The 22,439-nt window shown below is 44.2% G+C and overlaps 1 protein-coding gene across 1 annotated transcript in view; it reads right to left on the minus strand.

Moving 5' to 3' along the window:
- Nucleotides 1-273: 273 nt before the first annotated feature.
- GLG1 (golgi glycoprotein 1) overlaps nucleotides 274-22,439 on the minus strand; it is a 77,440-nt gene continuing 55,274 nt past the window's right edge. The window contains exons 9-26 of the mRNA XM_050311146.1: nucleotides 21,406-21,527; nucleotides 20,702-20,803; nucleotides 18,736-18,889; nucleotides 16,952-17,089; nucleotides 16,021-16,107; nucleotides 15,052-15,114; nucleotides 14,407-14,520; nucleotides 13,917-14,005; nucleotides 13,165-13,282; nucleotides 12,066-12,158; nucleotides 11,421-11,558; nucleotides 9,991-10,114; nucleotides 9,500-9,642; nucleotides 9,166-9,267; nucleotides 8,405-8,512; nucleotides 7,669-7,789; nucleotides 5,706-5,812; nucleotides 274-5,226 (exon numbers count right to left, since the gene is read on the minus strand). Of these exons, the coding sequence (XP_050167103.1) occupies nucleotides 5,059-5,226; nucleotides 5,706-5,812; nucleotides 7,669-7,789; nucleotides 8,405-8,512; nucleotides 9,166-9,267; nucleotides 9,500-9,642; nucleotides 9,991-10,114; nucleotides 11,421-11,558; nucleotides 12,066-12,158; nucleotides 13,165-13,282; nucleotides 13,917-14,005; nucleotides 14,407-14,520; nucleotides 15,052-15,114; nucleotides 16,021-16,107; nucleotides 16,952-17,089; nucleotides 18,736-18,889; nucleotides 20,702-20,803; nucleotides 21,406-21,527 (2,091 nt within the window). The 3' untranslated portion in view covers nucleotides 274-5,058. The remainder of the gene's footprint in view (nucleotides 5,227-5,705; nucleotides 5,813-7,668; nucleotides 7,790-8,404; nucleotides 8,513-9,165; nucleotides 9,268-9,499; nucleotides 9,643-9,990; nucleotides 10,115-11,420; nucleotides 11,559-12,065; nucleotides 12,159-13,164; nucleotides 13,283-13,916; nucleotides 14,006-14,406; nucleotides 14,521-15,051; nucleotides 15,115-16,020; nucleotides 16,108-16,951; nucleotides 17,090-18,735; nucleotides 18,890-20,701; nucleotides 20,804-21,405; nucleotides 21,528-22,439) is intronic.

Below are 22,439 nucleotides of genomic sequence, written 5' to 3' on the forward strand. Positions count from 1 at the left end.
CCCCGACCCCGCGCTGCGGGGCGGGTGGGAGAGGAAGGGAGAGGGGCTGGGGGAGGAGAAGGGAGCGGGGCCGGGCCGGGGATCGGTGGCCGGGTCGGGGCGGGGCCGCCTCACCTGGGCCGGGGGGAGGCCGGGCTGACCTTCCGCGCTTTACGGCCGCGGCCGCCGCGCGCGACAGCCGCCCCTGCGCGCGCGTCACCCGCCCCGCCCACACGGAGGGCGTGGCCGCGCCAAGCCCCGCCCCCAGTCCCCTCAGGAATGAACCACCACAAGTACAAACCTGCAGACTCTTTTTTATTAAATTCTCCCATTTCGTCTGTACAGAAAACAAACAAACGAACAAAACAAAACAAAAACAACAAAAAAGATGCGCATTATTATGTTCAAAGTCTCGGTAACATCTCGAAATTACACGGCGTGGACATGTAAAAAAAAAAACCAAACAAAACAAAACAAACAACCCCAAATAAAACCGAAAAGGACGACCAAAAACGAGGAGCGGGCCAGGATTTATACACAGAAAAAAAGGGGGAAACCATTAAAAAAAAAAAAAAAAAAAAGTCTCGTTAATGTCACATTTAAAAATAATAATAATAATAATTAAAAAAAAAAAAAGAGGCTAAGTTCAAACAGCGTCTGCTGTACAATAGGAATCCGCTGGGTCACAACTTCCCTCTTCTCCTCCATCAGAAATTCCCAAGGCAAGAGCTACACCAGCACCTCTAACTCAGTCAATACAAGGGACAGCGGTACCTTCCAGGGTGAATTGCTGGACCCTGCAATCCCACACTGCTGTCGAATTATCCAATTCGGGAGTTGTGGAGGGAGGAAATCTGCCTCTGTGCAAACAGCGAGCACCTGGGAACTGCCTGGAGGACCTGAACCCCAGAATTAACTTCGTGCTCTTACACAAACCCAAACTTGAACAGCTGTTTTGAGTCCACAGAGCTGCACCTGAAACGCTCTGGTTTCATACCATCCTTGTACAGTCACATACACCTCGAAACTACCTTCTTTTTTTTTTTTTCCCCCCCAAACAAGACTGATAAAAGTAAAAATAAACAACCCTACCGTCTTCTTTCTTGGACTAAATAAAAAAAAGCTTGTGTTTTGACAGAAGCTGCCATCCAAATTGAACACGATTCCTCTTACAAACATTATTGGATTCGAGTGATCCCTCTGGCTTGTCAACATTTCTTCCCTCTGTACCTACCTGCAGTTAGTTTCTGTCCTTGAGACATTCACCTCTCCATTATTTTTCCATACTGCAGATTCTTTCAGAGCAAGACTGATCACACCCCACGGATTTAAGCATCAGATTCTGGAGGAAACGCTAACATTTTGCTACAGAATTATTTGACCTTCACTAGGGCCTTTCCAGCCCTTTACAGTGACACAGACATCCAGATACTTCATCCCAACCTGCTGGACAGTACTTCAAAGTGCCACGAGTTTTGTTCCTCCCCAGATGATGAGTTACTCCAGCAGCCTGATGACAACAGCGAGGCAGGAGAATCCCAAGTTGAAACTCACCAAAGGACCTGATTAGTTAAGGGCTAGGTAAACAATAAATAAGCTTATTACTAAGAACAAACAGTAACAGGCTAGCAGGAGTGAACTAACGAGGTGCCCATCACCGTGCCTTTGCCATCATTTAGGAAACGCAGCTTGTTAACCCTCGCAGCAGTAGGGGCAAGTGGAGACCCCACATTTTCCTAAGCTAAACACACTTCTTTTGGCTGGCTGCAGATATCTCTAACGTTCTCTCTCACACCAGAGAAGTTACAAAGGCTTTCTCAAGTTCAAGGCAACAGCAGTGTTTCTCCACAACCACTTCTCACGCCGCCCTATAAGGGTGGTGAGGCACTGGCACAGACTGCCCAGAGAGGTTGTGGGCTGGGTGTGGCTCTGAGTAACCTGGTCTGGTGTGGAACGTGTTCCTGTCTGGGGCAGGGGGTTGGAACGAGATGAGCTTTAAATCCCTTCCAACCCCACCCATTCTAAGGGTGATCCTACGATTCTTTCTTTCCCTGCAATGGAAAATGGTTACCTGCAGCTGCAGGATGATGGGGTTGGCAACAGCACAACCAGGCTATTTTTGGAAGAGCAACTCCTGTGGGTTTCTGGGCTTGCAAAAACCTCTGGGTTTTTAGGTATGCATGAAAAGGAGAATGTTTCAAGACTGGGAGTGGTAGATTTTTAGTCAAGAAAAAAGCAAATTTGGTCATTAGCAGTAGCAGGAGACCCCATTTTAAAACATGAGAAGATCACATGTTCAAATGATAAAATGGCCAGGACCCTTTGACAGTGCCCACCTTTTAAAAGGTGGGTTTGTGTCTTTACAGTGACAAAGGGTTTATTTAGCATCCTACCTTTGTTTCCAAGGGCCTCCAGCCACACAGCTCTAACACCTCCCAGTGCATTCCCATCGAAGCCAAACTCCCAGGTCAGCCTGCTGACACAGGCAGGAACACCACCAACCACAGGCACAGAAACACCACTGCAGAGCACAGGCTCCTAATGCAGCGCTCCAGGCACCCTCACTTCAACTTTCTCCACATTAAAAAGCAAAAAAACCCAGAAAGCCTCGTATCTGAAACTAAACAAAGTCACCTTCAGAGCTGAACAGGGTTTACATTCAGAACTATGGCTACAAACCTACAATTTTCACTGCAATGTCTTTCTGAATTTAGTGGAAGATGCTATTTCTAGACAATAAACCATCTAATTAGGCTGTTCAAGCTAATCAGGTTACAAAATGCCTTCTCAGAAAGTCACAACAGTTTAAAAAAAAAAGCCCTCCAATGGCAATTTAATTATGCCTGATAGACATTTTGTAGAAGCAGGACCTGTGCCAGCAAGCGAGGCTGCACCTAGATCCCACTTCCCTTGCCGGGAGCTGTGTGCACACACCCCTCTTTATAGCAGTCATTTCAGTGCTCACTCAAGTGAAACAACAACACTTCTAATTGCCAGACTAACATTTGTGGTTTTACACACCTGGGCTACCTCAAGAGACCCGACTAACTGTTCCTCTTCTGCCCCACTTCATGCTGACAGAGAGCCTGCCAAGCTCCGTTAGTACCAGGGAAGCAGGGGCAAGGGAAGGAATTCAGGCTTAAGTTCTGTTCTACCCAACCACAACAGCAATCCCACCATGTACCAACTGTCCAGCGAGCCCTCGTCACTCAGGCCTCTGCTGCTGCCTGCCCTGTGCTCGCACTTCGCTGCAAAACCAGGAGTGTTTGTGACTCACTAGCACAGCAAGTCTAAAACCAAACCACTAACAGTTTGCTGCCCATCCTCAGAACGGGATGAGGGTACATTTGTAAAAAGCTTCGGTCGCAACAAAAGCTCACAGTATTTTGTATATGCTATCCTGTACATGCAGCATCATCAGAATCAGCTGGTCCACTAAAGTGTCCCCAAACCACCTCCACCGTTCTTCTAGAGAACGATGAGGACAACTGGAAATGTCAGGTCTTACCTAGCTAAGTGGGAAAATAAAGTTTTTTACTGCAGCACACACAGCTGAGCACATCTAAAAGGTGAATAAAATATATCCTACTGTACACATGGAGTCTTGTGCAGCCTCTTCCAGATTTCACCAACACACTCCATGTTTCAATCAAAGCATGTGTCTTTTGACCTCCACACCTCCTGCCACTTGAGGAACAAAGTAAGAAGAGGCCACAGCTACTGTTGCAGTTTTTCTAAAACACCTTCTTTGGGCTCTCTGGCCTAAGCATCAGGTTCTGAAGTGTACCTATACATAGCATGAGTGCACACGTTGATGGTAACTACGTGGAAGCTACTTCCCTGAAAGATCCAGACGTTTCTGCCTTTCACACATCATCATCCTGCCATCCACTCCTGCTTGGCCTTCTGGACTGGCACCTGTGTCCTACATCCCAGGACGTGCCAGCTGCTATCAGTTGTACCACTACCAATTGTAGTTGTGGAAACGAAAACGGCTCTCCAGCGTGGTTCAGACTGTACCATTCAAACCATTGAGACCCGGATTGTGGTTACAAACCACTGTGATAACCCCCAAGTTACACAGACAGAGCACGACGAGCGTTCAGTCCCTTTCCGCGTCGCTGACAGGGCACTGCACGGCCGGTGTGTCAACACCCTCTACAGACAGTTAATTTGGAAGGGGAACAGCTTGGCAGCAGCGAGGTAAAATAAAAGGAGGGTTAGAATTTTACTGCATAATAAAAAAAGTTGACCGAGTAACTGCTCAGGGCACTTCCTGCCCGCTGACAGTGGCACCGTTCACTACTGACAGTCTACGCGCCTCGTGTCTACACCGTGTCTTTGATCTACTGAAACAGTTGTACAGCTCACATGAGAATTCGATCCTGGGCAGTATTTTATTCTATCATCTTGCGAGCGGCAGAGGAAGAAAGGGAGGACATCTTTTCAGCCAAAAAAAATCCACAGTCACAAAAGCAGGATATTCACTAGGAGATGACACCAGGGACTGGTGCCGTTAGGTTGTCCAAGACTATGCTCTGGAGATGCTTTACACAGACGAGCAAGATGTCCAAAACAAGGCCAACTGTGGTGTAAGATGCAATTTACCCTTTAATTTCCTGCCTCAATTTCACCCAGCCACAGAGGACGACTAGATTTCAATATGAACCATTACCTAAATCATATAGTCGGTATGCAGATATATGTCTGTCTTTAAAAATTTACTTAAAAACTGCTTGAGCTGCAGGTCGTATCAGTCTGATCTGGAGAGTGAAGGCAGTTCCAACAGTACAACAGAGACTTGTCTACAGGCAGGTAAACGAGAGTCTGCTAACAAAGGGGTAACAAAAGCTGCTGGCTGGGCTGCCAATGTTGCACACAAACTTTCATAGGATGAAGATGCTGTGGATGAGATCCAGGATGGGAAAACTGAGCCAACACCTGCTGCTGTTCTAATTTTTTTTTTTTTTTTTTTTTTTTTAATTCTCCTCTCACAAGAGGGGGTGGGTAGACTATACAGAGGAGGGCTGTACAAAACTGGGCACTGGGCAGGCATTTCTTCAGCAGGCAATCCAGGCTCTACCTGTCCTTGAGCTCTCTTGTCACCCGCTTGGTGATGCGTCCACACATCAGGCCGATGAGGAAGAGTACGCAGATGCCAACCGTGATCACGGACAGTATGTAATTCTTGGATGGAGAGGTCATCACTTGCATGGCAAGGTCAGAGAAGCCTTCTGCTGGGGCAACCTGGAGGTGAAAAGGGAATAAATGAGCCAAGCTGTGCTTTCCATGCAGCCCTCAGCCGGGGCATTTATCAGCTCTAGTCTCTGGTACCACTCTTGCCTCCTGTTGTCGTCAGACTTGGCCTGAACCAGGAACAAGCAGGCAATGATTCACCTGAAGGAATCGCTGCTCAGGAGGCACCTTTTTGACAGGAAGTTCTGCTGCCCCTATTTCATAGCCCCAAACCTTCTCTACAGGAGACTAAGCCCTGTATGGCTCAAAAGACAGCTTAATTCTGCACTGTTGGGGACGCCTCCCAGACACAGGGAGAGTAAGATCTAAGTTCAAAAAAGAAGATCTGTTTCCAGTTCTTCTAGAACAAACTCAAAATACTCCACTTCATTCAGAGACAAGAATTTCATTCCAGCTCAAGTTTTTCATAAATAGCTTGCAACTGAGAGATCTAATGCATAAAAAAAGAGGGAAATCTTCTCCATATTCACCTTTGCAGCATAGCTCCACATTTCAATCCGATCATTAAGGCGTTTCTTGCATTCAGGCTGCAACCTCACACGCTTATCTTCCAGGGCTTCCATTAAGCATGACATTTCTGTAATGTGCAGAAGATGGTGTTACAAAATAGAATCAGCAGCTTCAACAACGTGCTGAGGAAAGGGGTACTTCCATTCTCCTGCAGGCTGATGGTTACAGGGCTCTCCAAACACACCAGCCAGCCGGGCACAATGTACACAAACCCCTGCACCCCTGAGGCTGGACCTCCACCAAGGTTCATGATCAGTATTGCATCTGGAGGGGCAAGGAATTTTGACTTCCAAAAAGAAATGACAGTCCATAGCCAATATATATAATTCATGTGATTTACATGAGATTTCAGAAGTCTGCTAAATTTGCACCTTCAGTGAGCTGTACACTCTAAACTCCGTGCCGCTACCCTTTGGACAGAGCTAAGATCAAATTCAGCTCAGGAAAAAACACAGTCTTATCTCCTTAGGCTTGTTAGGAGTTTCTTTTGATCAACAAAATACTCTGAACCGTTTAACTTCCTGAGTTTTCACACAGTGCTGTGAAGAGGAAGCGGGATCACAGTGTTCTGGTGCCTGTGGAGTGGCTTGGCCAACTCATGAGCTCTTTTATATGCTCGTAAGAGACACCGACATCAAATTTTGTATTTTATACTCATGCTGCCATACTTGACTAATCCCTAATTGGAGGCTTTCTGCTTTGCAGAGAGGAGTTATTTTGTTCATAGCAAACAGGCAGCAAACTTTAAGCTAACTCCAGACTTTTAATACACAATTGGCAGTTCAAGCACTCGGAGGCAGAGCCCTCTCTAAGCTACAGACTCCTGCAGACCTTCAGTGCACACACATCAGAACACACATCAAAAGAATTATGACAAAGCAGGAATAAATAAAGGATATCCAGAATTTCAAAAAGGCATTCAGTAACCAGCACAAAAGATAACGATCAGGAAAATACTTGGCTGCTATTTTTTAATGCCAGATAAACTCAGCAAGATGGGAAAGTTCAGAACTATTTTCACCACTAGTTTTCCTTAAACAGCCACACATACTATGGTAGCTCACGTAACAGCAGTAACAAAGTGCAAGAGCTGACTCAAACAGGAAAGAAAGTGTTAGGAAATACTTATTTGCACTATATTTCAAGTAGTCTGAACTTGCTGAACTCAGAGGACTTAGAACAGCTGAGGAAGTCCCAAAGCCTTTAGCTGCTTTGTGAACTTCAAAAATCAAGCCATGATTACGTACCCTTTGCCATGTTGGAAAAGGAAAAACTGGTATGTTCAAGCAGAGAAGAAAAAAATTAGATCAAAGTACTTCAGTTTAATTCTAAATACTGAAACAAAGAAGCCAACCACGGACAAAGACTGACACAAAGAAAGAAGGACCAAGAGGATTAGGTAAGAATGACTCTTGTGAACCAAACCAACTTGCTGCTTTATGAAAAGCAGCCTAGTTCTAGGAAAGCTTTCGATACTATCTGATAGAACACTGTCATAAGTAAGCTTGGGAGCTGTATCTTGTGTGAAGTTGATATGTGGTGGGAGATAAATCTCACTGAAAAATGAGTCCATGTGTATTAAGAGTTCATTTTCAACAGGATTTAACTGAGGAGGGATTTTACAGAAGGTTTATGGATCTGGTATCACACATTATTGTCAGCAATCACGTGAATGATGGCACAAAAATATACTCATTAAGTCTGCAGGTAAGGCTGCAAAGGTATTTTATATGAGGACTGAGGAATAAATAGGTCCTGCCTAGGACACAAGGAAGGACTTCCTGATACCCATCCACCTACCACCTGTTCAATCCTGTTGCCCAGAAATGACTGCAGGAAATATCTTGTACTTAAGATTACACTGGCAAGAAAATGCAGGTTAAGTGTTTGAGGAGTGAGAGGTTACACAAGTACAGCACTTACGGCGTCCTCTCCCCGGTGGAATGGCAGCACAGTGGTGTTTGATGTCGAGGGCACAGGCTGTGTGGAGCACTGGGTCAACAAATATATCTGCTTTGCTCTCCTTCAGCATGTTGAGCACTTCCTGGGGAGGAGGAAATTACAAGTACACCTCAGAAAAGGGAGAGAGAACAAAGCTCATGCTGCTCAATGTTTCTGGAAGGTGTACCGACTTTTAAAATCCAGGATCACGAGAAAATCCACCACTGTCCCTGGAGGAGGCTATGAATGCTAGTTTAGGCTTAATTAAGTGTCGTGGTCTGTAACATTCACAGTAGTTCTGTTCATTAAAATACTCATATTAACCTAAAATACAAAGATAACATGCCAAGGTTCTTCAGTTAGAACTGAAATCAGCCCTGGGGTGATTCCTACAGCCGTGCCCAGGCCATGCCCAGCACCCAGGCAGCCTGCAAAGGAGACAGCACCAGCAAACAGATCAGTAACAAGAAACTTTGGCAACCACAGTCAAGGAAGAATTCAAGCCTGGAAATTGCAAAGGAGGCACTGTCGACACAATTTTGACTGGCAAATTGAAACTGGATTGAATCACTGCAGGCCAGAACAGAGATGTGTAGGGAAACCTCAGAGCTCTGGCCTCGTAATAGCTAGAACACGACCTAGGCTGTGATCTGGAAAAATCACACACTTCTGCAGGGATGGGATGCCTTTTAGAGCACATCCAATTTATTTCCTTTACCTTCTTGCACATTTCAGTTTTTATTTTCAGCAGATTCACTTTCAGACATTCTTCCACCTGCCCCGTCTGCTCCTGAGCTGCTGCTTCCTCTGCACACAAGCTGGAAATCTATTTTGAAAAAGGTGTTTTAACATAAGTAGTTCACAACAATCATTCTGCCTTTTAGCACATTTATATCCCAATACATTAGTATAGTACATACAGGGCACAGCTAGAGAATGCATGATGAGATTCCTTCCCCCCAAATCCCCAGAGCCAAATGCAGCCTGGCTCATGCAATATGCATACCCTTTGAAACCCAGCAGCAAGAAGTCAATATTGCTGTACTGAGGAGGAGGGCAGGGAGGAAAACAGCATGGAAAGAATATGAAAGTATGAAATAAGTAACACTTGAAGCATGACCAACTCTGTTATCAAAAGTGAAAACTCAAAAACCTGAATGTATTCCAGTTAAGGCTGACAAGACCAGAGAACTAACAGACATTTTTTTTGACAACAGGAAAGCAGCATTTTTCCATAGTCACAAGTACTGATGAGATCCCAAATAAAAAATTTAACTCCATATTAGCACCACACAGGAAGCTGCAATTCTTGCACACTGGGCAAAAGTCACAAGCAGAGACTCTGACCAACCAGAGGCAGCTCAAAGGGATTTGGTTTTAATTTCATTATCGGGAAGCTTCTTGTTTTAAGAAACAAAAATCTGTTACATGAAGGGAGTTTTCATCCTGAAAACGTAGCTATGGAGCTACTTCTCCTACCTCATCAGAGCAGTGCATCTGAAGCTGGGGATCCAGCCGGTAATCGAGGGCTGATTCCTGGATTATGACTCGAATTTGGTCCTCGCAGTCAGGAGAGAGACGCTGTGAAGAGGAGCAAGTCATTAACTCACTCACTGACCTTCACTTTCACAAATCAATCACCTTGTATTTTAACCTCTGTATTCTCTAATCCCTGCACAGGAACATAGAAACCTCATTTACCTACAGCCTGTTACAAACACTGAACACGCCACGAGCCCAAGTTTGATTTGTTGTTCAGTGACTGTTGCTCAGCACGATCCTGCACATTTTCTCACCTGCAAGCTCTACTCACCTGGTCTGCATATTTCAACTTCAGGCATGAGATGACCTGCCCTTCCAACTCTGTATCATCCTTGGCCCTATTGAGGATGTTTTGGCAGAATTTTGGGATGTCTGCTTTGCACGCCTTCCTGAGCACGGGATTTAAGCGGTAATCTAAGTGGGAAAGGGGACAGGACTTCATTAGAGCACACACCTCTTTAGGCTGCAGAACACAACACTCTGAAAGACACTGGATAGGAATTTCCTGGATGACATTGTACCACCAAGGAACTTAATTCTGGGGACAAAATAGTATTTCTTCACAACAGAATTTCAAATTGTGAGGTGAGAGCTTCAGGAATAAAGAGGATGCAAAAACACATGCTGACCCTCAAGAACTTGACTGAGATCAGAGTGTGCCCAGAAAAACATGAAGAATAAAACAAAACCGATATTGTTCCAGCCATGCAAACCACTGAACAGCTCAGGCAAGCAAGTCAAGTGTTTTTCAGAAGGACATACCTGTGTTCTGTGTGATCTGGCGCTTGGTAATCATCTGCTTGCACTTCGGATCCATCACTTCACTGTTCTTGTTTTGTTTCAAACACTGCAGCATATTTTTTGAGTCTGCCTCTGGACAGAACCGCTACCCAAAAAAGACCCAAAAAACAACAAGTTTCATCACTAAGCACTTGAAAAAGCAAAACCCAAACCCAACCAGCAGCTTCTAATTCATGGAAGAGAATAACCACGTGCCCAGCACAGAGGTGCACACAGTCCCAACCCCCAACACCTATTACAGAGAACAGGGCTACTCTCTGAGGGCATCAATGTCTGTGCTTGCAGACTGAGCACTGAGCTGGACAGTCCTGACTGGCTTCTACACCAACACCACCTCATGTTGGCTCTATCAAAAGCAAATTGCCTTTATTTATTTCCTGTTCTTAAGATACAGCACACTTGGAAAAAAATACCCACCAGATTAGGCCTCATACTCAAATACTTTTGCTCCTCTTTATTTTAGAAACTAAAAAAGCAATCTTTAAGTCTCTACACATGCTACTGTTCTGTATAAATGCTGTCTGGACAAAGCAACTTCATTATTAATGCTCAGGACAAACTAAGACCACAGAGAAGGACAAAGCAGAGAGGAGTTCACTGATATTAATGTGCCCATTCCTGCCCTCAGTCAGATAGTCAAAAGTGAACCAGCTTACCCAAAATTCATACCCAGTTACTACTTTCTTTTGTTAGAAACTAACTCTGTGGGTGTAAGATAAGGCTGTTGCATCTTCTAATCCTCACTGCTTTGGTGAGATCACAGGTCTTTGTTTAAAAGCATGAGTCTGCACTGGAGAGCAAAAAATTGTGGAGATGTGCTTCTTCAGCCAAAATATGGAGTAAGGGCACTGCACAGAACCCACACACACTAATGTTTCAGGGCTTGCAATTTTTGCTACTGTGAGAGAATGTCTTATATGAACATTCACTGCTGCTTTCCACGTGGTACCACTTTCAGCTATAATTTTGAATTTTTAATTTTGCATAATTTTGCCTGCTTTATTGCTTTGATGAAAGTCTGGGTGCACCAGGTCAGCAGTGAACTGAAGATTTTGCTCTTCTCTGTAATTGTAATTTCTTCACCTTGGTATAAAGCCAATCCTAATCCAAACTGCCTGAATGAACACTGCACTAGAAGCCTGTGCACAGATTGCCTCCTCAATTCTGTAGTCAAATTTATTAATGCACAGGCTTTGATCAGGAAGTTGGAAGAGAAGAGCCCTGAAGAAACTTCAGCCTGATTCAGAGTTAAGAAACAGATTACTCTGCAAAAAATGCAATCACACTCCTGAAACACCACAGCAGTCTCGTAACGAGCCTTTATGGGAAGCTTGAAGCCAACAGAGCTCTTATATCCCAACCTCACCCTCTCCAACAAGCACTAACATTACCTTGATCATCTGCTTGCAGACTCTCATGAGTGTGTAGTCCAGTTCTGGATCCATCATCTCCGTCTCCTGCAGCTTGAACACCTTCTGGTGGCACCGTGTGCTCAACTGCTTCTTGATTTCTTTCAGGCATTCAATAATCTGCAACACAGCATTGCAGTGTGAGGGACACCCTGTGGATTCTGTCACACACAGCTGTGTGTCCCCCTTCACCTGACTTGGGCAGTTAAGCTCCCAAGGCCCAGATTTTATCAGTCATTACTAGGTGCTCATTTCCAGGACTTGCTTTAAGCTCATCTTTTCTCACAAAGGTTTAATGAGATGAAGAGGCTCTCCTGGACTTACTCCAAACCCGCAAATCTCATCTCGCAGACATTATGCCTAGGAAATCTTTTAGCAACATTTGCAGTAACCAGCTGCTAATAGCTTAAAATTAGCATTAACTGAAGAATGAAGTGCTCACAGCTCTGCATTCACCCAGTATTAACGCTTGTGCATCAGTGGCAAAAAAGAAATTAACATTCCAAATAGTTCAGTGATATCAAAATGAAAATCTCAAGCTGCACTTACAGGGGCAAAAGTGCTCTTCAAAAGTTTTCTGAAATGAAAGTATAAATTAAATTGTAAATTATTAATAAAGTTCATTACCTGAGCGTTGCCATAGGGCACGTTTTGGCAGTAATTCTTGATGTCACTTTTACAAGCCTCATACAGTTCTGGTTCAAGTCTGATATCCTCAGTCTGCAGGACAAATTACAATATGAACTTTATTAAATAGGACTCAAGGCTATTTTACTTTGTTCATCTCTTAACTAGAGGACTCTACTCACAAAAAGCAAGAAACTCTCACAACAGGCATTCAGTTTCTTTGAATTTAAGGATCTTGGGTGCAAGAAGTGACAGTGGGAAATCAACTTTGCAATTCCCCGCAGTGATCAGTTAGCTTTTTAGACTGAAGAAAAGGTTTAAATCAAATTTTAGAGCCGGTCAGTTGTTTCCACTGCTTCTCCTAAAAGGGCATCCTCACAAACATCGAAGAAAACTCAAGTCTTTCAGTGTGAAAGCTTAAGGACATCTTAACAGCCACCCATCTAGCAGGTGATCCAGAGGCTGTGACTGAAGTTTCCTGCTTTTGGTGATGCCCAGAATTTGAATTCTTCCATACAAAGGCAAGAGTGATGCCTCTTTCTGCTATGGACCTACTTAAGGTGAAGCTTTAACACTCAAACAGTATCTACTGGACAAAGACCTTAAGAGTTTATTGCTGCAAGCACTGCAGCAGGAAGCTGAGAGGCAGCTTTGCCTACCAGAACAAACACTACTCCTATTTATCCACTGAGCAACTTGAAGCAGCTGGAGTCGAGTTGCTTCATCTGTGCTTGTTTCCTCCGTCTGTAAAATGAAGCTTTTGTTCTCTCCTAGAGGACTTGAAGAACATCAGCATGTGCAGCACGTTGCTATCTAACACTAAACATAATCACTTGTGGCTGAAATTCCAATGACCATTTTAGCTTGCCTTGGCCTTCCTGAGACTACATTTAAGGCATTAAAGTAGACAATCATTACTTTCACCGTGAAGGGCAATTGAGCCTCGTGTTGTAAGAAGAGTGGAAAAAATAAATTAGATATATCTTACAAATGAGCTTCCTTCCCTCTCCCCCCCCAAACAAAGTGGACAAACCAGGAAGCTTTAACTGAAGAACCTGACTAGAAGAGCGGGGAGAACAAGAGTTTCAGGCGTGTTTACCATCTCCAGCTCCTCCACACGCAGCTGTTTGCGGCACTTCAGAGAGACCCTGTGCTCCTTGGCATCCTGCAAGGTGTCATTGCGCACAGTTGTGCTCAGACAGATCACCACATCCACCCTGCACAAGAGAAAACAGCTCTTTACTCATCCACCCTTCACTGAGCCAGCCCAGGTTGGTATTGGATCACCAACCAGAGAAGCCGACTGTGAGAATCCAAACACGATATAAAGCCCTTGTGGATCTGTGTTTGCTTCTGGCTGGGGTGCAGCTCTCTGTAGAGCAATTGGACCACAATTAAAACCTAAATCTGATGCTGTCTAATTGGAGTCTAGATCAAAAGACAGGAATATATTCCAAATCCCACCTCACCTCTGCCCAGCAAGACCTCGGCTCTTAAGTCACGTCAGCACTTTAGAAAAGCTTTGCTTAATCTCAGAAGGGGATGAAGGTGAATTCCTACCCAGCACTGCAAGCAGTCCTTTTGCACTGTAGGAAGGGCACTGATATCATAAAATGCAAATAGTCTTGCTACCCACAAACAGGACTGACCTTGTGTGTAATTCAGCCTTACATCATTGCAGTGGGCCATTAAAAAAACCCTTACACTGACTGAATAAACCAGCTAAAACACAGTCACTAAGGGAACAATCAGCCTTTAAAGGAAGTCCAGTGTTTTTTGTCCTCTCATAAATATCCTGTAACTTAATTACATATTTATACAAGCAGATTGCTGTTTGGTCAGCATACATACTTTTTTTTGATGTTGGGGCAAAGTTTCAGCACATCCTCCTTGCAAGCCATTTTAAACTTGTATGAGAACCTAAAATCTTTCATTTGGACCTGCAAGAGAGAAATGGGGAGAAAAACAACTTTGGTCACCTGGAGTTTAAAAAAAAAACCAAACCTGAAACACAAAAATGTTGCCCAAAAGAACACTTGCTGAATCACACAATGAGCAAATGCTTTTATTCACAGCTTGTTAATGTGGAAGCAAGGAGTGGTGCTGCACTGCTGAGGACGTTGGGACCCCTCTCTACCATATCCAGGGAGGAAGGAGAACCTGAAATTAAATCATCTCCAGAAGTGACCATTTATGATCAGGCATGAAAGTACGACTGTCTGAATCCACAGGAGCTCTTTAAATACAGTGGGAAATCAATCTCAAAGAAGGAGGGGTTTCATAAATCAGCACCCTGAAAGAACAGAACAGGCTTCCACTGACAGAGGAAAGCATTGCTTACCAGCTGGAAATGAGTAACTCCAATTGCACATTTTTCATTCATTTCCTTCTGGTGTTTGTTCTGTATTAGACACTCCATCAGGTCCCCAGAATCAATCTGGTTATCTGCAACCTCCTGAAAAAAAGAGATGAAAGGCTTAAAAATGAGCTACTCCTACAAGTCATGGTTTTTATGCTCCTTTAGACAACTGTGACCAGGAAATAAGGAACTTACAGTCCCACTCTCCATGGTGAGGTTACTACTGACTGACCATTTTCATTGCTATTTAACTGCTCAATCTTGGATCAGTGAAGTTATTTCAGTAGTGCTGAGCAGCTGCACACAGTGCAGTGGCTACACCCACTGGTTGCAGGTAAAGGAGAAGGAAATAAGTCTAGTATTTAACTCACTATAAACAGTGATTTTTGCAATTACAGGGCAATTTTTATCTTTAAACTCTGTCTTTTATGCTGGGGCTCTGACAACAGCAGAAGGATTAGGTGGCACTAAGAATTTTTATTTTAGAGTGATTTTTAAACCAAAGACTTTTGAAACTGGTTACCTCTGATTTCACTTTTGAAGTGTAGCAAGAACTAATACTAAAACCCTCTGATCTTTCCCACAAAGTGCTTTTTCCTCAAAGATGTACTGCTACAGAGTACTCACATGACAGAATGTCTGGATAATGGGCTCACATGCTCTCATCAGCAAGGCTTCAATTTGGATGTCCTGCAGAAAAAAACATGCAATATTTCGTTTTCACCGTGAATGGACAAGAAAAAAAGGCTGAGAAAAAAACCCCTGTGGTAAAAACTCAAACCCAACTCCAGATTACAGGGTTTTGAAAAATGCAATGCAGACAGCTTCAGCCTTCAGTTCTGCAAACCCCACGGTTCAGTCTTGCCAACAACACAGCAACTGCAAGACAAGCCTTCCACCTAAAGGAAAGAGCCTGGTCTCCACAGAAACTCCTTTCTTGGATAATTCAACCAGACCCCTCCAAACTGGGTGCTACAGCACTAGAAATGACCTTACACCCAGGTAGAAGTTGAAGATTTATGACAGTTATGAGCAAATAAAAGTTTCTAACCACTGAAAGGAAGATTTCCCTAGGGCACAATGTAAATTTTAAGTGATATGCCAAACCATCTGGGGCATGACAGTCAAATATGCAGCTTCATAAAACAGTTTAAGCTGCCAACCTCATTGAAAATCTCTACTGATCTACCTGGTGGTTATTTCTTGCAAAAATTTGGGATAGGGAGGGATATGCAATATGGTACTCAAAACTACTTGCAAGCAAGACCAAAATCTGAAATCCCAACATGGATCTTGACTTGTATTAAAGGTACGTGGGTTACCTGTGAAAGAAATGTTAGCTTCAGTACCATAAGTGATCTTTTAAGCAGGAGAAATGCCCTCACCAACCTAAAATCCCGAACTGTTGCTCATTTCTCTTCCTCAAGAACTCCCCATGAAAACTTCCATGGTATGGGGTAAAAAGTATGTTCTCTGATCCCAGAGCTGCATTTCTGCAGTTCCTCTAACCTCAAGTTTTTTTCACCATCATCAAAATTACATGCTTAACCAGACATGCTCAGCTCTTCCCTTCACCCCGGGCTGGAAAGCACTCACCTCAGACTCCAGCTCAGTGAGGTTTCCCACTATGTCCCTGCAATCAGACACCAAGTCATCAAGATGGTCCTGAAGGCATTCCAGCTCCTGCAGGAACAGACATTTCAGTGTGTCATCCAAGGACCCAAGCTGAAATTTTGGGCTTAAAACACTGCTATCCATGTGAAATTGCCTTCCTCTTATCCTCTTATTATGAGGTCCTAAATCTCATTTAATCCCACTCTTAGCTGGCACTCCCAAACTCCCACACATAGCAGTGACTGAGAACGTTGGTCTAAGATGTTACCACTTGCTCTCAAAGGCTGCATGATGTGCTTCCACTTCTGGAATACCACATTTAGTTTGCCCTTTGCATGACCTGAAGGAGAGGTTGGTTACCCAAACTGCAACCTGTGGTGGGCACTTCCAAAGGACAGCGGTGTGTGATCCACAGCACGTGCTGCTGAACGGCTCCCTCCCTACAGCCCTCCCAGGGCACAGCAATTGAACAGGAAAGTATTTGTTGAAACTTTTGTTAAGTAGCTACAGATGTTGGTTCAGTTCTCTATAAACACAGGAAGCATGTCACTATTTGCCAAATGGAAATGGGATAAAGTTTATGTGGGAAATGTCAAGCTTGTAATAGAATATTACACGTAAGAGGTTGAGGGGTGGGGTTGCTTCAATAAAGTCCTTCTGGCTAACCTACCCCCTTCCCCTTCTCATTCCACTACACACTGGAACCTACTGAAGCCAGGCAGTATGTGCAAAGCTCCTTTGTATCATCTCCACCTCTCAGTCTGCTGTAGATTCTGTTTCACACTGCACTAATTTTTAATACATTCTCTGTTGTAAAGAGGCAGCATGCAACAAGACATCCCTTTAAGCCCTTTCTGCCCTGCCCCACCCTCCAGCTCGGCACCCAAAGCAGCAGTGATCCCGTGTACAGTACCTGCCCTGTCTCTGTTTTCTCGCTGCACCACTTCCCCAGGTCAATCATGCACTTGTCCTGCAGGGCTGGGTCCAGCTTCACGTCCATGGCTCGCTGGTGGAGGATCCTCTGCACCTCCGCCCGGCACTCCCGCGATAGCTGCAAGGAGGGCAGGGACTCTTTAGGCACGTGGGCTCTCTGAATCCACTCAGAGCAAAGAAGATGCTGTCAGGTGAAGTTCTGAGAGTGACCACAAATGCCATCAGCAATGCCGGGAAGCACAGGAGTCCTGCACTGCTCAGAACAGGTCTGCCAGGGCCCCCAAAAGCGATTTGGGCTCCGAAAGAGTTTGGAGCTCTGTCATTTACTTTGGACAGAAGCTCCTCTCATGCCACTAAAGTTAAATTTTATACTCTGAAAGCTTTACTTTGATTTCTGAAATGAGACAGCGGAGCAGGTCCCTAGGCTGTCTGCAGCACCACCCCCCTTCACTCAAAGCTTCTGGAGAAGAAAGTCAAAATAGCTCATGCCCTCGATACCAAACGGGGAGCCCAGAATGAGGCAATACAGTCCCAGCTGGAATTTCTGCTCAGCAATCCCGAATGCAGTATTTAAAAGACAGGAAGAAACAAATTGTAGAAAACCAAGAAATACTGGGATGGTGCTTATCAGACCTAAAATGCACTAGCTAAAGCTTAAAACTTCAAACGTTTAAAAATCCAAACCACTGGAAGTTATATAGCATTTTGTCAACAGCACTGGAAGGAAGCACAGGTCTAACCTCCCAAGAGTTTGCTCTCCAACACTAAATTTCAAAGTGACAGCTGCTCCCTTAGCCTACTTTCCACTAGAAAAACACATTTAAAAACCTTTTCTCTCTCTGATAGATTATTTGCAGGGTGGCTATTGATTTCTTTGGTCAGCACTAATATAAAATGGAATTAAAAAGTCTCAACTCAGCAGACTAAGAAACTGCATTAAATAAAAATTATTCCTAAAAGAGAGATGCTTTCAATCAATACTTGACCTCTGCCACAAAAGACCTTTTAAATCAAGCTGTGGAAATTAATTTTTAAGCCAGGCCACTGTGTAAACCCACCAAGTGCTAGGGGCTGTGTACACCACAGTGCCAGAAGAAATGGAAGTGAGTACCCAGCTGCTTTCAACTGAGTGCCCTGATAAAGGCACGAGAGGGCAGCACACTTGAAAAGAGCAGCTCTGAACTACAGATGCCATTATGGTGGATTTCCAGGCTGCAGGGCAGCAAGTCAGATCCCTACTGTCTTCTTCAAAGGCAGCATGAGCACATTTATCAGGACAGCATGCTCAAAGGACTGGAAGGATGTGTTTTATCAATAGAAAGAATTTAATGGAGTATAATCTGAAGCTGTACACAAATCAAAACTTAATTAGAAACAGCCAAGGAAAGCTGAGCTTGAAACTCTTTTAGCATAAAACCAATTTTGCAGCTATGCTAGCTATCTGCAAGGAATCACATTCCTCTTTGGAAAGATATGGGGGAGGACCTGCACTGCATTTGAACAGATCCTTAGGTCGGTGTCAGCACACAGTTCCCCCCAGTGGCCCATGTCACATCCTGCTGGGCCTATTCTGCCTTGTCAGAACAGCCACCTTCAGGGAACGCTTGAGGAGGAGTTGGGCACCCACAGCAGTGCAACTACCCCCATGGTAAATGCTTCTGCAGCAGCTTTCTGGAGCTCTGGCAGTTTTATCACAGCGTGTCCAACTTCAAACAACCCTCCCACCCCAGATGAAAGAGCAGCAAGCTGCACACCGGCACTCACCCTCCTCCCTTGCTCCTCTGTGCGATAGGCATGCCTGTACAGGCAGGAGAAAACAGCCCCTGGAGGCATCAGCTCGCTGGTCTCGTTCCAGCCGTGGGTATGGCAGAGACGGGAGGCGTCTCCCTGGCACTTGCGGTACAGGACCGTGTCCAGCCTGCAAACACAAGGGGCATCACTGGCACTGCCTTCAAACCTGGAAGGCTTTTCGTATTCTGAAGCGCTTTTGAGGCAGAAAATCCACTCCGAGTTTCAGGCACCACCACCACATCTCTCAGCAGCAGTGTCTGACCAACTGAACCAACAGGCAGAAAAATGCTCATCGCTCAATTCGGAATCAACTCCGTGATCTTGCAAAAATAACACCGAAATCTTAAATTCCAGATTACATCTCCAAACTTATTGAAGCCACTCCCATTCTGTTCTGCAGCATACCAGCTGACACGTGAGAAAAGAAATCATCTCCTTGATGTCCTAGAGCAGCGGAAAGGCAGGTACACACCACATTCTGCTTGTCTAATATCTTGTGTGCACTTTGTACTGCTGCCATTCTGAAACACCACTTCCATAAAAATCTGACCTGGATTAATTCTGTCCGCCCTGGATTTGAGCCAACTGAAGACTCAGCATCTCTTGCTTTTGTATACAAGTGCAGATATCTTAGGATGGCAGTTAATTACATGAAAGGTAAGATATTGCTAACTTTCCAAAAAGGAAACCTGAGATTTCTACAACACTACAGAAGACAAACATCAAGTGATTTCAGTGGAGGGGCACAGCAAATGCAACAGCTTTTAAAAGCCAGTTCTGAGGAACAGTGGTTAAACAAAGATGAGCTAATGCTGCCCAGCCTGCAATATAAATTTGAGTTATCTTTACTCCCAGTAAAACGCAAATACTCAGTCCTCCTTCTTTCAATCACTTAAGTTTGGCTCAAGCAATGAATTACCTGCTGGAAACATGGTACAGGCAGGAGAACTAACAAAGAAGGGAAACAGGAAGGGGAAAAATTAAGTATTTTTGTGTACCTAGGGAGACAGTTATCAAGATGACTAAATAAACTGCCACAAGGTCGTAAACTCTCTGGTTCACAAAGCCCCATGTATTTTAAAAGCAGAGGTTCACAGAGCATGCCAGTTCTTAACCACTGGCAATGCTACCCATAAAGAGATGACTTGCTATGAGTGCAGATTTTCCTGATGTTTGGTTCACACACCCCTTGCAGTAATCAAAGCCTTACACTCTTTGTGGCCACTGAGAACAATTATTCAATGCCTTGCAGTAATTCCATTTAATGTACTCCACTTCCTCACCCCTCGATCTTCTTTAGAAGACAAGCCAAACACTTATTCCTTCCTCACTGGTTGTGTTTATCAAATTTATATTCTCCTCATCTTAACCAGCACAGACACAAGGGGCTTTGTATTCATTTAGAACAAAGCACTGCCATCTCTGGATGAGAAAGCTGGAAAAGCAGTGCTCCAAAGGGTATTACATCTGTTCTACTGTAATCACACCCAGAGAATTTGAAAAAAAGGCAGAAATGGAAGCAGGAAGTTTCTCACACAGCATCCCTTTGTTATACTTAAAAGCTTGGTTTCCATAAGTCCCATATTGTAGCAGTCAGAGCAGATGCAAGTGGCTGCCACCTGCACAGAAAGTGACCTTCAACTTCAGGACAGCCAGACAGAATTCTTTAAAGCTGCATTGAATTTCAGAGCCCAAACTTGAGCACTTTTCAGGGTTGCACCATTTCTAAGAGAGTACCTGATTTAAGTGGCACAACACCTTTTCTAAGCAGCTTTTGCTTCTACTGTTCTCAACAGGCATTAGCACCCTACAGACCTGGCACATGGAAAAAGCCTCTCTGAACACTCCTAAGTGGTGCTGCTTTACCAGGAACTGCTAATGCACACAAACACTAAACACAAACACCGAGTGAGCGTGAATCTCGTGTTACAGTACTCACTTCCAGTCACGAGAAATAAAATACTGCAGCTCCAGGAGCCTGTGCTCACAGTCCTCTACCATCTTCTCAGTATACAAGTGTTCCATCAGGCAAGACAGAATCCTGCAAACAGAAAAGTTAGGCCAGAGACTGTTAGAATCACGCTGGTGTTGGCAAATCAGTCTTTCCAATGAACCACAGATAAGATGTTCAAACGCAGTGAAGATCTTTCTTTTCCTTCCAAAAGATTAGATCTAAACCAACTGTGTATCAGATTTGTACCCTTTTAAATTCCATTGTTTTAGTTATCTCAGCAAGCCTGATATACAACAATAATCTTAAGGAGTATTCTGTAGAAAATCTGTCTCGGGGGAAAATATATTCTCAGACTGAAGGCACCTGTCTCTGCACTATGGGTTTGCTTACCTGGCCTTTCCAGGCTTGTCACTTTGTGATATTGCTAAAGCCTTCCATAGTTAGGGAAGTGAGCACATCAAATAACAGAAACATCACAAAATCTAAGTGCCTGAGATAGCCACATCCTTCACCAGTGCTAAACCAGCCCCCTGACAAAAATACCGGCCTGCTTGTGCAGCAAGAGGGGGCACAGAGCTCTGTTCACACCTGCAGCCCTGTAGGAACTGCCACTCTGGAGTCCCTCATTTCTGGACAGGTTTTACTCGTGCTGCTGAGCCACACAGTCAGTTCTAAGTGGGAGGACTTACATGGGGTCTCCGGAGCGGATGTGCTTGCAGGCCGTCTGGATCACCGACTCGCAGGCCTCGTTGAGCGCGCGGTCGATGCGGTAATCGGCACCGGGGTCCGTCTCCTGGATCAGCGTCTGCAGCTGCGAGAAAGAAATTGTGGACAGGAGGACAAATGTTAACAACCTCAATTCCAGCCTCTCAGTGTGCCAATTCTACACCAGCAGCAATGCTGCCATGAATGGCCTCTGCCCTGCAGTGCTTGATTTTAAGTGCCCGTGCTGTCAACTCAACCTCCGGACATGGGAGCCCAGCACTGCTGAACCCTAATTAGCATTATGAAGTAGCCCAGGAACTTTGGATGAGACCAGTCACACACTGAAGGTCAACTGTGAAGCTGGACCACTTATGTACTAATTTACAGAACTGAACTGGTAACATTTGCATACTGTATTCCTGATCCATCTTAGTCCTTGGTGGCAACCTCATTCCATAAGGCTGAGGATACCAGGCATGCAGATTTGTCATATTTTCATGAAGGCTATTTCCAACTGAAACCCAAATCAATGCTTAAAGACCAGTTGCCTAACTACAAATAAAACTTAAACCAGGTTTTTAATTGCCTGGAGAGGACATAAAGGTTTTACTGCAATACAAGATAAAATGTCCTGTTCTGCTGCCCCATGAAGAATCCTTGATTTCCTCAGGGATGCCTGCTCAAGCTTTTGGAAGCCAAGGTCTATAGTATGCACTTTTTATTTATATATATATATATATATATATTCCACCACTCCCTTTATGACTTAAAAATGCTTTCAGCTGTCATAGGTAAATACAGTATGAACAGTTCCATCAAGTCTTTTATTCTTGTGAAAATGTTATTCTGTCAAAAGCTCCAGAAAAAGAATTTTCTCTTACTAATAAGGAAACACCATTTAGCATGTTTAGCACTAAGTTTCAAAATCAGATCCAGAAACAGTCAGTGGCATTTGAACATAAATTTGGGAGGTGTTTGCTGGGCCAGGGGAAGGGAATTTGGGTAAATCTCAATTAAT

The sequence above is a fragment of the Myiozetetes cayanensis genome, unplaced genomic scaffold (genome assembly GCF_022539395.1).
Source record: "Myiozetetes cayanensis isolate MyiCay16 unplaced genomic scaffold, myiCay2020 scf16, whole genome shotgun sequence".
In the NCBI taxonomy this organism is placed as follows: Eukaryota; Metazoa; Chordata; class Aves; order Passeriformes; family Tyrannidae; genus Myiozetetes; species Myiozetetes cayanensis.